The sequence below is a fragment of the Ascidiella aspersa genome, chromosome 1 (genome assembly GCF_963924565.1).
Source record: "Ascidiella aspersa chromosome 1, kaAscAspe10.2, whole genome shotgun sequence".
Classification (NCBI taxonomy): Eukaryota; Metazoa; Chordata; class Ascidiacea; order Phlebobranchia; family Ascidiidae; genus Ascidiella; species Ascidiella aspersa.
In genome coordinates this window covers 19,594,717-19,610,946 of record NC_139447.1, presented here as the reverse complement: position 1 = coordinate 19,610,946, position 16,230 = coordinate 19,594,717, and the positions used below count along the sequence as shown (strand labels likewise).

At 36.7% G+C, this 16,230-nt stretch overlaps 1 protein-coding gene across 1 annotated transcript in view; it reads left to right on the top strand.

Annotated features, from left to right (window-relative positions):
• Positions 1 to 16,230, top strand: part of LOC146168183 (receptor-type tyrosine-protein phosphatase epsilon-like) — a 110,167-nt gene that overhangs the window by 22,514 nt on the left and 71,423 nt on the right. The window contains exons 3-5 of the mRNA XM_083386186.1: positions 4,293 to 4,330; positions 10,953 to 11,442; positions 11,519 to 11,639. Coding sequence (XP_083242312.1) covers positions 4,293 to 4,330; positions 10,953 to 11,442; positions 11,519 to 11,639 — 649 coding nt within the window. The remainder of the gene's footprint in view (positions 1 to 4,292; positions 4,331 to 10,952; positions 11,443 to 11,518; positions 11,640 to 16,230) is intronic.

Sequence of the window (16,230 nt, the reverse complement as noted above, 5' to 3'; positions counted from 1 at the left end):
CAATTTGTGACAATTACTATGCGATTATTGATAACTTCAGATAATCTTATGTATTATATTTATAATAGTAGATAGTGATCGAAATGTACATAATATTTATCTGACTATTCCTTGTGCTTGATTCCTATCAAAAATGAACAAAGCGCCCTCTATCGGCATTTATGAGAAGGTGTGCTTCTTTTGACCCGTTCTTAAATGTGTATATTTCAACAGGGGAGACTTGACCACCGTGCTATCTGACTCCACTAAATCGAAACTAAAACAAACTGCCATTGTAATTTAAAAAGCATACTGTCAGGTCGCTTATAGATTTTTTGCACATTCACATAATTTAGCATATTTCGCTTTCAATAAAAGAGCTTACAGCGCAGTAAAAACACGTGTTGCCAGTAAGGCGTGCATTGTTGACTGTTTTGCAGTAGAAAGGACACGACTAACGTTGCAGTAAAAACGAATGCGTTGAGGATTAAAACTGGCCAGTTAACGAGCAGGATGCAGGGAAAGGAAATATGCCAGAACGACTTAACCAGGCATTTAGCACACGCACAACGAACACAGTAAATAACAAATACAGACGGTGGGACCTCTAAATCATTTCCCTCCCCCTTGGAACACGAAAAAAGTTTCGAGCAGTTCCTTGGGCCGCACTTCTTCTTTAAAATCTTCCCAGGATCCGATCACGAGTTGACCAGCAACCGCAGAACGTCGGACATTCGTGCAATATGGAAACAGCACGTGTTGAGATCGTGGTGTTCACTAGAGCGAAGAGGTTTCATGAATTCCTTGTCTTGGCGGCCAACGGACAATTCCAGGGGTAGCTGGTTGTACGACACGATGTAACGTCTGAAATGGTACTTAAAAGGCACAATAAACAACAATGCAAAACACTTTTTAATAGCCTATAATGCCGAAAATTATCGTCTTAAAACGCAGTTCGAATTTCAAATCACAAAACTGAAGTTAGTCGCTTAGAGTCTTTTGCTCTAAATACCATTTGAAAGGGGATAAGGTGCTAATCTCAGAAACGCGAAAACAAATTACATCGCCTTGTCCGCATTAGATTGGTTCCCTAAAGCAGACATAATAACCTTGGCGCAAAAGGTTATTCTAGAAAGGTACTCTCTGCATGCTAGTAACTTCATGTGTGCTACATGACGGTTATCTCGCACCGTCTGAAAGGTAAATGAGGCATTAAAGGCCTTAACACTCATGGGTTTATAATACCCAGAGCATGCTCGCTTGCAGTCACAAATGAGATAAATCTCGCGTTATGTTGGGAATTGGCAACAAGGTTTGGCCTTCTGCTCTGTTTTCCTTCTAATAAATCATAACGGTTAAGTGACGCAGGGATTTTGGACAAAGTGGTCAGGTTATTTTGGGTGAGATATTAAAAAATCAATGACAATAACACGTGACCAGAGACAATAGCCGCAGTGGCATTGACACTTTTGAAGTAGCCTAACGACTTTGTAAGTGCTGGTTGAGATGGAATCTATCCGTTTATTGGTTTGAGATTAGATATCACGAGAAATGTTCAACCTCGATCGTAATACTTTCACCTTTAAAACTTTACCAAAAAAGGCCATAATTTCGCAACAATAACTATAACAGTCTTGGGTAACTAGCAATTTAAAGCGTCAAACGATTTTTCTCTGCATTACTTCTAATCAAATTAACAAGCAATAACGCTGGCATAAACTTGTTAACAAACGTTTCAACAAATCATAACTGATCGGCGTAGCTTATGAATACTTACAAACGAGAAACTGCGCTAGCAAACCAAATTAATTTATACTTTCAATGCAACCTGACAGTATGCATAAAATTTCATTCAGAAGGATTTATTTGCGTGTTCATATATCAGTCGGGGTCTACAATGTAGATTTCAACAGGGGAGACATGACCACCGTGCTATCTGACTCCACTAAATCGAAACTAAAACAAACTGCCATTGTAATTTAAAAAGCATACTGTCAGGTCGCTTATAGATTTATTGTACATTCACATAATTTAGCATATTTCGCTTTCAATAAAAGAGCTTACAGCGCAGTAAAAACACGTGTTGCCAGTGAGGCGTGCATTATTGACTGTTTTGCAGTAGAGAGGACACGACTAACGTTGCAGTAAAAGCGAATGCGTTGAGGATTAAAACTGGCCAGTTAACGAGCAGGATGCAGGGAAAGGAAATATGCCAGAACGACTTAACCAGGCATTTAGCACACGCACAACGAACACAGTAAATAACAAATACAGACGGTGGGACCTCTACAAATGTATTTTGCACCAAAAGATCAACTTGAGGATTACCATTTCTGTTACAGGATTACCATTTCTGTTACATGTATAATACAACGTATATGTCTTCAACTGTAGCAGATTTTTGACTAAACTGGTCAATCTGGTCGTAAAAGGAGCAAATGCAAATCAAAAAAGACCAAACACCAAAATACATTTAAAAATTAGTTGCCCAGAACCCCGCTGACTTGACTTAAGTCACTTTTTGCAGAAGACTTATGACTTGACTTGGACTTGTCCTGAAATAAGTTTTAATCAAACTTGGTTAGTTTTACAATACTTATATGGGGCAAAATGTTATTTTCGGGACATATCTTGTTTTTGCCGTTATTATATGGGCCAAAAATTTATTTGAGATTATCACTGTGCGAAGTGGCCCGTCTTAGTAAACTGGGCGCGTGCTTTTTAGAATGAGGCTTCTCTAAATGGCCGTACGCATTATCTACGTAAATTCTATTTGTCAAATATATGTTTCGATCATTCCCTAAATACCTCGCCGTATTTGTATTTCGCATCTTAGCCATAAGTTAAGTGGAGAAATTTTCGGCCAATATCTGTTTTGGCTTGCAGAAACAAGTTAAGGGAACTAGTATAGAACATGCAACGAATATACTTAACCACGAACCAAAATAAAAATAAAAATATTTACAAGTAACCGTGGTAAGTAACCCTATTTATAACGGTCTACTAACACAAAATAAAATATACCCGCCCTCCCCGACAAAATATACAACAACCGCACCCCTGTCTAGTTTCTGCTTAAAAAACAGCTATAGTTCGCACAACATAACGTTTTTGTTGTTAGCTAACTTAACTATCGTCCAGGATCACACAGTTAACCAAATTTAATAATTTAACATTTACTTTGACGCTCATAATTTGTTAAGACAATGACCATTGACTGGGACGTGACTTTATAGTTTTTGCGTGTGACTTGACTGGGATTTAGATCATTTAAAAACCATTTGTTTACAGCACTGAATTGAACTCATACTGTAAAATCTAACCTTAATGTAGGAATTAATTATTATATTTTGCTTTTTGCAACTCATTCTAATTTGAAAGGGGCGTTATAGAAAAAGATTATAAGAACCATTTAATTATACAATTTTACACTAATTGCTAGCCTACTAATTGTTTAAGTGCTAGTATCTATAAAATAAAGTTTATCCTAAACAAGCCTTGTTGAATTACATTTTATTGTCTACTTTTCGCATTTTTACCGAAATTTTAAAATAAAATTTCCACACCCGCAATAATATCACTCTGTTGTCAAAGACCGGTACATATGGCTACGGTTACACATTAATCATCTACATTACCGTCAGATCTCTTGTTGGTTGGCAGACTTATATACCAACTTGTACATGTAAACACCCATCCATGTATGAAGGCATAGTGGATACATGCAAATTAGCTATAGAGGGGATGTTGAAAAACGGTCCGCGAGAGCATTTTGTGTGGCCAGCCTTTTTTAAAACAAAATTATTTTTTTGGGCAAAATGCTCAAATTGTTTTGCAAGTTGTGTGCATATGAAGCTGCCTCAGTTTTAGTACACCTATTTTCAACATACCAATAATCGTATTTACGATTTTTTAACACTAGGCCTATTGTGATGCGCTATTGCCAATTTACTTCCAATAAATTATAACTAAATATCTAATATAAAATTAACCAGTTTTCTTGCGCCCCAGTATAAGATCGCCTGAACTATGTGCTTAAAACATGATTTTTGCAGATCTGGTATCTTCGAAAATATCATATTTGTCACATTTAAAAAACACTCAGAAGGGCAATTATTGCTCGTTATTACACCTGTTGGGCGTGATTGTATTCTAAAGGCAATTTATTCGTTGTATTTAATACGTTCAAATTTTACCACTAACAACATATAAAGTCTCATGACAGAAAAAATTTCCGTTTTTAACCTGGACTAGCCTATCTTGGTGTCCAATGGTTTTATAATGGTAACCACTTTTTTATTATATTATTATAGTATCACGAACATCGTGGCTGATCAAACAAGTACTCCAGGTAAGATTTGTTTCAAGTTGTTGATTTATGTGGTCAGTTTTTCATCTGCATGTAATTTTCGTTTTCGACGTTTGTTCCGGGACTTATAGCAAAAATACTGAAAGCACAAAAGGAAAAAAATAGGAAAAAATGTTCACGGAGCGGTGATTGGGGGGTACGGACGAAACTCTCTAGCTGGATGATGGTATTACAAAATTTTTGCCGTTTATGTCGGGTAATTAGAACCAATATAATTTATTCGTTTTATCGAGGAAAGTTTGGTTTAACGTCGCCAATCGCCGTGGAGAAACAATTAGGCTACTGTGCTGCTTCAAATGTAGCCATATATACGGCCTTAGCTATTTGTCGAGCGGTCAACTACTGGCAGATAACCTTCGCCTTTGTATTAAGTGTCCGTCAATAGAGCAACAAACGTGTAATGCCAGGTATAGAGGTTTCCTTAAAGGACGTTAAGTTGCAAAACAAACCCCTTAAAAAAGCGGAGTTCGCTACGGCTACGGGAGTACCTAAGCCAGTGGTTCTCAACCTTTTTGTTCTCGCGACCCCTTTTAAGTTTTCGATTAATTGCGCGCCCCCCCCCACACTTTGCCTGTAATCTATTGTAAATCAGTACAAATTTTATGGTAAACTAGCCTAAATTTAAATTTGACACTAAAGCGCCATAGAGTACATTTGACGCCTTTATGCTGCACAGAATTACTGTAGAAATACGCATAAAAATCGCGCGAAGCGCGAAAAATTTTTGGATTTAATTTGGTAAAGTTGGTATAAACAATTTTTGAGGTTTCGTGAGCCCATGGTTTTACTCCATCCAATGTTCAAAAGAAATTCGGCAAAATTGAGACAGAAAGCTAACTGTCCTAATGATTTACATACCGTCGGACACAGCACTGGAAATTAGGACAATTTATCGTTTCTGGATCGAATTTTAGGCCATCTGGCAACCCTGGTTTGAGCGTCCATTCATTTTTATTAGACAATGTTTGACTGAAGCTACGCTTGATTCATTAATTGAAAAGTGTAATGGTGACGTCATAAACGCGACAGGTTCACTGCAGCAAAAGCCACACAAAGACAAATGTTAGACTGGCAATTGCTTTTGCTTCTTTTATACTGCTAAACTTTGTGTTCATATTGCCTAAGTCTTGTGATTATTTTCTTTTTGAAATTCTACACGGCGACCCCCCAGACAACCCCTTGCGACCCCCTTGGGGGTCGCGACCCCCAGGTTGAGAACCACTGACCTAAGCCAAGGTCAACTTTAGGCTAATATTCAGCGAGGTTGTGCGCAGCATAATTGTCAAGTAATAGTAACGCATTATGGTAGAAATTACTTTCTATTCTTAGCAGCATATTATTTAACTGCCTACTTAACATATCACATTTTTAATGCAATATAACTTAAACACAACATTGTTTTCATTGCACTCACTATTTGGGCAAAAAAGTAAGTTTTGTCAACAACCTGGTCTTTCTATCATGTTTTATGTCAGTGGTTCTCAACCTTTTTACCTCACGGACCGGTAATATTTCAAAACAAATTTTGCGGACCGGTGGACCTTGAAAAATTAAAATTAACCCAAAATGCAATTACGACAAAAGTATGCAACTTAGAAGCAAATAATGGAAACTTCAATTTGATGAGAAGTTTGCTGCTGTCCTTTTGACACCATACGTGTTATACGTGGTTCTATTGAAGTTTTTCACATACATCAAGTATAAGACGAGTTGTAGTCAACTTTTGAATAGTTGGGCTTGCAGCATTGTGACGTTTATAACGTCCAAAGTGAGACGATTAACTCTATGTTACGTCACAATGCTGCAAATTGCGGAACTGGAGAAGTTCTTGACGTGATGAACAAGCCTTCAACATCTTGCATTTTGCAATTGAGATTTAAATTTGTAATGTATTTGGCGGACCAGCAGGGAAGTTGACGCGGACCGGCACCAGTCCGCGGACCGGCGGTTGAGAACCACTGTTTTATGTTATTGTTTAGTTTTTCGTGTAGTTATGCACTCTAATTTAAACAACTTCTTTAAGTGGCAGTTTCTTAGAAAGGTAATAATTTGTAATTCAATTTTTCGATTGCAATATGCATAATATAATAGCTTAAGAAGCACACCGCTTCGAACAAAAATCAGTCAGCAAAGTGTAAAACTTTTAACATTCTAATACTGTTAAAACTATGTTGAATATAATTGAAACCAAATTCTTTGATAAAATTTCAACTGAGCGAAATTTTAAAAGGCTGACTATAGTTTTTTTAATTTTGTAAACGATTTATGTGCATTTTTAATGGATTTAGACAAATTTTGACCTAACGTGTAAATTTTGACAAAATTTAATCGACATACTCATTTTTTCACAAAACAATCAATCTTTTTACAGGAGATCTTGTTAAAATTTCTGATTGTCCAGCTTTCCTGCAAAACTGATAAATTAATGACATATTAGGTAATTTTATTCCACCTCCAAAATGCCTTACCGAAAGGCAAATCAAAAGTACAAACCGTAAAGCATAAAGTTGTGGTAGAATGGCAACAACGAACTACATTGCGATCGGCCCATTTTGCCCCGACTCTATGCATCGCAGGAAAATCTGATTTCTTTAAAACCTCGAAACTAGAAAAGTCCAGCTTATACCGATTAATAAGCAAATTATTTACCAAAAAAGTGACTTCACTTTTATTTTATATTTTATCTTAGATACTTATAGCAACATCCCCCAAAACCCATTTTCTCGGAAACACACAATAAGACCTACAGCAGAAAAACCTATAAAACCACAGTATTAAAACCAACGACATAATAAAGCCAAATACGCCGTAATATCTGCAACAGAATAAGAACTCAATCGTCTGAATAAGACATAAACCTGTCGGAATAAGTTCTAAATTTATCGGAATAAAGCCTAATAGGTAGGCTTGCCATTTTTTAGAAACGTAAATCCGGGACGCATATTGAAAACTGCAAACAAACTTAATGTAGACCTAGTACGAAAGAATTTAATGCAAATAATTAACTTAACGGGGTTGCGGATGTTTTATATTTTGTCAGGGGGTATTTTTCTGGGCCCTATTTTTAAGGGTGATTTGTTTAAGTAATTTAAATTGTAACCGAAAGTAATGTTCTGTATTGTGAATAAAATGAGTCGGGTAAATACTTTCTACAATTAAAGTAGGATGCGGCTCTCGTGAAAGCAGCGACAATTTTAGGCCGTACATGTTGGCAAAGGCGATGTGTCCATAACAAATTCCTATTCCCCGGACCAAATCATTCTCAAGCATAAGTTAAACAAAATGTAAGATTTTATCAAGCTGGCCTCTTGAAACCAGGGAGTCGAACCGGAACCGAACCGGAACTTTATGAACCGGTTTTGGGCTATTTTTTCGTGAATCGTAACCGAACCTGAACCGTATTTTGTAAGATTTTAAGGAGCTGAACCGGAACTGAACTGCATATTTTGAAAGAACCTGAACCTAAACCGAACCTGTAAAAACGCGGTTCCCTCCAGCATGACGTCACAAGTCGTATTTTACATAGCTAAGCTATGCAATCGTCAACATTTTTATGGAAAAAAAATAATACTTTTTAAATAAAACGTTTCTTTTAATTTTTTTTGATACTTTAATAATGAGCTGCTTGTTTTTAATGTGTCACGAAACTTAGATTTATTACGAGTTACAATTCAATAATTGTTCTCTATATTTAATGGCCAACATGTTAATTTGGTCTTATGGCCGGAGTCAATTTTCTCCCCTCCTTGGTTTAAGCAAAATAAAATCTGCCTAATATTTGGCTTTAAACGTTTTTTCGACGATAGTCACTGTGAAACAAACACATATTGACGGTGACAATTTTTGTTTTCGAGAAAAGTGAGGGGTACATTTTTCCCACTTTTCCCTACGTAAAAAATTATTATGAACTATTGTATATTATAATTGTTTACATCTAGGGCACTGTGTTCCAACTATACAGGTCCGTGGGGACACTTTTTAATGGTCCGCAATCCAATCGCCTGGCCTTACAATATTGTATTTTGATCCCCATTTGTTTCACTGATAGAGTGGTCACCCGTTAAGAAGATCAGGGGCATATCACGAGGGAGCAAGAGAGATTTTTTTTTACAACTTTAACTATGCAAACGAAATATTTTACACGCGATTGTTTCTAACCTATGTTGGAGGACAGAGTTCTTTAAATTAAATTAGCTAATTTAGACAAAATAAACGCATTTTTAGACTAGTTCATTTGCATATTTGTGCATGAGGTCGTTGGATTAAAGCAGATATATTAGATTATTCGTTTATTGACGCAAAATTTGTGACGTCATCTACATTTTTTGAAAGCCCCTCCAAAACATGCTGATTACTCTGCCTTGTTTTTCTCCGAATGTTTCGCAGGAAAGAGGTTTGGGGTTATGATTAGGGGAACGAAGCCAGGGAATACGGAAAGCTTTGCAACATGGCCATTTCAACGCGAGTAAAACCTTTTTTAAGATAAGATAAACGCAATGAAAGCTTTTTTTAGCTTCTTACAAACTTGCTTTTATGTAGTAAGCCTACTAATCTTTTAATGCGACCAATTGCCTCACATATGTTTAAAGTCGCCATTTTTTGCAGACACGCTATTATCTGAGCTTCAGTTGCAAAATTAAAGAGTAGTACGTTAACAGTAGGCTACGTTCCTTAAGGATTTTTAAACAGTACGTTCCTTAAGAATTATTAATTTATAACGTCAACTTTTGAGGTCACATGTAAGATTTTTTATCCTCTCAAACTTCCGACCCCACAAGTATAAAACAAATCGCTTCTGAGTTCTGATGTCCTGCGACGTATTGCTTGACTATGTTAATATGAATTATCTGCCGTCACTTCCCGCCGGTGAAAATCATGCGGCCCACGACCTGTTTTACAAGCTGGACACAAGGCAAATGTCATTTATTTCTAACTATGTTAACTATACAAAAATGCAAAAAAAATCTCCCTCCGCGAATCGCATTTTCATTTGCGTTTTAGAGGTATTTCAGACTAAAGACGACGTGCTGCACATGGAATTTTTCATAGCTTGGAACTCTCTAAAATGAAAATTGCTTTAACTTAACCTATGATTTTTTTAGTATAATTTGACCCAATTTAGAATACTTAAAATATTTAGGCTTACTCCTGATGAAGAGTAACACTATTCGTTAAAATACTGAAGTCACACGTTTTTTTAACAAAATTGTTATTTACGGCCCGCCGAGAACCTACTAGGAAAAGGAGATGCATAACCATTAGGCCTACCTAAATAGCCAATGTTGAAATCGAGTGGTAATTTTGAAAAACTCGACAACCGAAATTTTTAAAAATTCGAGTAATTAAGTCCAAAGACTAGACTCGGACTAGTGACAGGTGTCACTAAAAAGTCACGACCCTTCCTCCTTAAAATTTAAACTGGCTCAAAATACCGAGTCTTCTCTTCAAAAACAGCGTAACTCGACCGCCAGGAAGCTATAGGCCATTAATAATCGTTTCAAAAACAATTCGTAAAACTGGTAGGATTCTAGACCAGCGCCCTGCGCCCTGGTTTTAATACTAACAGAAAACTATTCCGAAATAGTGTAGTTAATTTAATGTCAACTAAATTACCGTACATCGAATTTTTAACAGCAATTATATGTACCTTTGCCAGGAAAATCACAACTGTAATTCTCTAATTCTATTTTTAACCAAAAACTTAAAGAGAAAAATTTTAACTGGTGTCCCAGCAGCCAAGTTGTTACAATCACAAGTGTGACCAATTTTGTTCTAGCAACCGACACAGCGAAGTCGTTTTTATGCTTCGATGGCAGTCCAGCTCAAGCCTCAAAACGCCACAAAGCGTAACTCTTTTTGTGATTTAAAATTGACAAAATAAAACAAAAACAAGTAGGCTATATCAAAATATTGTAAGCCAACCTTGTAATTATACTTTTTTTTAAATAAACCTACAGTTTATCGTTATTTGCAACCAATTGGTTAAATACAACAATTATCTAAGCACTGTAATTATTAGTTATCAATCATAACAAAATACATTGTACAAGGAGTACACTTACAGGCTTATACAACAGTGACTAGCGAGCCAAATGTTTTTATGTATAGTACGGCAGTCGGTAGTCGCTGCACAAATGACAACTTGCCTAAGTTGTTCCCATTTTGTTATGTGCGGCTCTTTGACATCAACAAATTACTTTTAAGGAAGAAATAAAGCTTTTGGTCTCTTACTGGTTGACTTTTAAGTGCAAGCTTAAGCAGTATAATTTACATGAGTTGTGGCAGATAAAATTATTCGGTAAAATAAAATAAAATAAAAACTGTAGCTTAAAGCGTGTTATTTTTGGTACGATTTAAATTGATGAACGCTCCTGTTCGAATAAAGGTTTAGTCATTGATTGAAACCAATTATCATGGTGACGTCGTAAAACGTGTTGTTCGCTGAACCAAATGCCATAATCAATATTGTTTGACTGACAGGTTCTTTTTGCTTATTGAACTGCTAAAATATTTAGTTTATATTGATTGTTCTTTTCTTGACAGTTTTTCCTTTACTTTGTTTGTAGCTAAAAAGGTTGATTTTTAGTTATTTAAATTTCCACAGAACAAAAATTCAACCTTTCGGACATTTCCACAAGTGCGCTAGAATCAGTTACAAGCAATTCAGGTGTTGGGCAAACAAACTCTGAACAGTCTACAACCGTTTGGAAAACAACAGAAGATACAACTATACCAGCGGTCGCTACTGCGGATTCGCCGCAGTCTACTTCTGCCTTAACGACTTCACAGCAATCAACAAATGCATTAACAACATCAATTCATACGAATGCAGTAACCTCAGAAAAAACAGAAACAATGGGAGCATCAACAATAGCAACTACCGCAGATACAAAAACAACACTATCAAAAACAGCCACAATTTCTGAAACTACAAGAAACATGGAAATAGCATCAACTTCCGCAACACTTGTAGACAACAGAACGGCTACCGGCGAAGGAAGCAGTGAAACGAATACTAACAACATTTTAATCGGATGCCTAGTGTCTTTGTCAATCGTAGTTGTGCTTTTTCTGTCCGTTTTATACTATTACTGGCAAGTTGTAAGATTTAATGTTAACCATAAAAGGCAAGAGCGACTGTTGAATGTCCTTATTATTTTATTTATTTAGTAACAACAAACAATTGCGTTGCCTGAGCTTTACGAGCATAGACGGAGAAAACATTCCTCTGGATGATACTATCATGGCGACACGAATTACAACTCGAAGAAGTATGTACGGAAAGAATAAGGTAGGAAGGCTACTGCAAACACGAAACTTCGGTACAATTAATATAAAGGTATTTTTGTGGAATGCAATTGGTGAAGAGCTGCTGCTAAAAATTAGTTTTATTATGTTTTTTTTTAATTTCTATTATTATTTCGGATTTTTCACTCCCACTGTGCGAGGACTCGCACCAGCCGAGTGCTGGTTAATACACCCTCGCCCTACTGCGCGACTGCCCTTAGTTAACAGTCGCCTTTATCGGTCATACGGGACTCAATCTGTTGATCTTTGACAAATTATGTTAACACTGAAGGCCTATTAATGTAAATAGGCGAGATCTGATGGATAGACACTGTGGAGTATCAATTTTAATTTAAAATCAACCCTGTAGAATGTAGATACTTTTTTAATGTTTAATACACAAAACTTTTAAAATCTATAATATATAGGCTACACAAAAAAGGAAATTGCATACAAACCATGTTAAACATGGAGGGAGGGGGGCGAATTGAACCGCGCTTCTTCGCTCTTCATTTTTAAATGCATCTTCGTTTTGCGACAAGTCACAATTTTTCGCTTTATGTCTAGTTTACTTGGTTTGACATCAATTTACTGTGGTAGTTGTGTTAGATCCTGCGATGCAGCTATTTCTCTTGCGATGATACAAGAAAATTTGCTATGTGATACATCAGCGGTTAAATATGATACAGTGATCCAAATACACAATTTTAAAATTAGCGTTAGTAAAAAAAAAATTCAATTCTAAATTTGCCTTTAAACATACATGTCAGCTTCACAAACGATATAGAATGCGTTTTGTCTTTAAAAACTGACACTTTCTCGTGATTCTGTATCATTGTCTAAAAATTCAAATAGCGTAAGCTGTAAGCATTTCATTTATTTGTTTTAACTTTTAAGAAAAACTTTTGAGAAACATTTCAACGTTTAATCTCGCACCGTAAAATCTTTCGTACAAATAAATCTGGTTTAGCCTACTATATCCCTTATGCAGGGAGTTCCAAAAGAAACAGTGCACTAAACATGATAGTGAAACATCGTTGTTAAATCAAGCACACGCCAGCAATTGTGGCGAAAAATACACCAACAACTCCTTTGAAATTACATTACAAAAATATTACTCTTATCACGCTATTTTGATCATTATGATGTCATAATGTATATGACCATGGTACATATCAAAACATAATAACAATCGGACTCCAGCCATAAGACCGAGATAAGAACAATACCAACGTCAGAATAAAATACACTTCAGAATAAGGCCAAAATAGGAACAAGACCTAAAAACTCAAAATCAGGCCTAAACAACACTTTAACTAACCCCAAACCCCACCCATAAGTGCATCACTAACTCCCCTAATAATTTCAACGCTAACCCATTTTCTAACCTCATCCATTACCCACCAATAACCCCAAACAGGACCAAAAATCCGGTGCCAAAACAGCGGCGCCCTGACGGCGCCGGTCAGCCTAGGGCAGCGTTTCTCAACCGGTGCGCCGCGGCGCACTGGTGCGCCATGGAAGACTGCTAGGTGCGCCGCGAGCGAAAAGAAAAAATAATATAGGTCCTTCTATCGAAATAAGACTTAAATGGACAAAATAACGTTTTTAGTCTCAAAGGCTGGAAGTCTCAGCAGATCTGGGCAAGATACGGCCCGCCAAGGGATTTAATCCGACCCGCGGCTTATTTTGCCTAAAATACATATAACCAAAAACAAGGGCGAGTTTCTACATGTTTGGTTGTATCGTTAACACTCTTTTAATAAATGGATATAGTCATGACCCCACAAAACTTTATTTTTAGCCTAATTTGAATACTAAAATAAACTTGTTTACGCCCTTCGCGCGATCTCTTTAGTCTTTCTCGTAAGTGCCACACGTTTTTTGACATCTTTTCAGACCGAAAGCGTCCTCCGCTTATGGTGCTCTCTCAAACGAAAGTTTACCAAACTTATTCTAATATTTATATATTTTTGGCGCTTCGGGCAAATGTATTTCGTCTATAAAATGTGAACTAAATACCTGCCGTTTTCTAAACTCTGAAACATACCGATTTACGTTTGGTCAACTTAATTTATTTAATGAATAATTTTATACCGTCTTTGCAATATTGCCGTTTTACCGCAAATAACATATCGGTAACTAAAAGCCTCAAAAAGGAAAAAAACAAACAAGTTTTTTGTTAGAAATTTTCACGCATTTTAATCTTAACTGTAGTGTTGGGTCAACGCGCCCCACAACTTGATAAATGCCGATATATATCAAAGAGATAGGTACATTTTTTATCTGTGCTCAATGCGTCACGTCCCCCTCTAAATATAAATTAAAGTTGGCATTTTAAAATAAATATAGTGGCAATTTTTTCGCGCTTTGTGCGACGTCTTCTTTAAATTCGACTTAAATTGCAAACTTTTGCACAACTGCAAACGTAATAAGGAGTTTGGTAGCTTATTTGTTTTATACCGTCAGAGTAGGACGTCATATTGCATGTAATTGAGATCCTATTTTTGACCCGGCCCGCCACAACATTTTGTGTTTCTCATGCGACCCGCGGTTAAAAATAATTGCCCACCCTGCTTTAAAGATATGCAACTATAAAACCTATATAATACAAAATTTCAGGCAATTTAAGAGAAATACTGGTACACCTCAAGCATTTCGCGCTCGCTCGCTCGCAAGGTGCGCCGCAACGTTTTCAAACGTCTCTAGGTGCGCCCCCAAGTAAAAAAGGTTAAGAAACACTGGACTAGGGCGTCCAAACGTAGTCACCATAACGGCCGATGCCAGATCGATGGCCCCCGATCGTCTCATATCCTCTACCCACAGGTTCGGGCGTTATTTTGGCCATTCAGGCCTTCTTCCGATGAATTTAGGCCTTATTCCGATGAATTTAGGCGTTATTCCGTTGAATTTAGGCCTTATTCCGATAAATTTAGGACTAGTTCCGATGAATTTAGGCCTTATTCCGGTGAATTTAGGCCTTATTCCGATGAAATTAGGTCCTATTTCGACAGATTTAGGTCTTATTCAGACGATTTTGATCTTAAGCTGTACTGGATGTTACTGTGTATTTGACATTATTATAACGTTGGTCCTAACACTATGGTTTTATAGATCTAGGTATTGTTGCTTTTTAGGTCTTATTGTGTGTTCCCTAACAATCATTTGTATAAGTTCAGTAGACCTTCTAACCCTGTAAGATTGTTTTCACTTTGAAAGATAGGATATTTCTGATTAAAAATGTTTTGGTAAACTAAACACTTTAAAGAACATCCAAGTGAACGTTTAGTGCTGACCGGCCCGCCAAAGGATTTAAATCCGTTAAAGTTGGCAAAAACAGAGTTTGTACAGCGCTGTAGGAGAGGTGTACAACCAAAACGAAACCATTAGAATCATTGCAAAAAAAAAATATTAACTTAGAGCTCGCGCCCCCTAAGAATTGCTTGGAGTCCCCTCGGGGTCGCGCCCTCCGGTTGAGAACCGCTGCTGTAGACTAACTAGATGAGCTTCTGTAAGAAATAAAAAAAGAAGAACATAGCCTAGCATGCAGTAACACCGATAGTTGGCTACGCCTACAAAACTCACACCCTTGCTTTATTAATGGGCCTTTTTAAATGTGAGGTTCTGTTGTCATTTTTCGGGCGCAATGTCAAGAAGGTAAGGCTGGTTGGAAAATTTGTTGGAAAACCTGTTTTAAACTAGTAATTTATCACGTTTCATGGCTACAGTATTTTTTTTTAGAAATAAAAACAAATCCTTGTTAAAAATATAAGCAACTAACTCGAAATGCGAATAAAGAGGAGATTTGAGCATTTTTTAGCGTCCTCGGAGGACCATTCATTTTTTTGGAGAAAAGAGGACAAATCCTCCTAAAAGAGGACATATGGTAGGCCTATGTTTAATAAGTTTTAGTGAAAAATAATATTAGATTATACAGGTGATGGCATAAAAAACGTTTGAATGGTATTTCATTTTTTTGTTTAGCCAAGCGGACGGCTGTTTCCCTTTGGATCTATGACACCAAAGAGTTATTTGCACGCCGTTATCGCGCAACGTAACGTTCGCAGGTGCCTTGTAACTACATTGTTTGTTCCTATGTTCCCATTGAGGAAAGCTTCTAGTCTGTTATTTTCAGTGACGTGCGGTGAGGTTCCTAGATGGTGAGGCACTAATTTTTTCAAGTCACGTAACAACCACAAAAAAGTATCGTACCGTACTAATAAAAAAAAAAAATTGCTTGCTTTCACTTTTATAAAAAATAAGCTTTTCACGTTTATAAAAAAATGAAATCTGAAAACAAGAAACAGGGAAAGTAGAAAAGGCGATTTTTTAAAGCACAGACACCGGTAGTGTAGCCAGCCAAAAAATTAGGGGGGGAGGGGCAAAAAGTTTGAACTTTTTTTGTTTGGCTTTTGCCATTGTATGAACTGCGTATCGAACACAAATAAATATGCTAGCAAACCGTTTCGAGCAGCAAATTACTGAGTTTTAGCGCAATACTCAAAAACCATACAGAGAGCAAAAACAAAATGACTATACGTAATAATAACTACATCGTTGATGACGTAACAGTGCATGACAATTGCAGGTGTGGC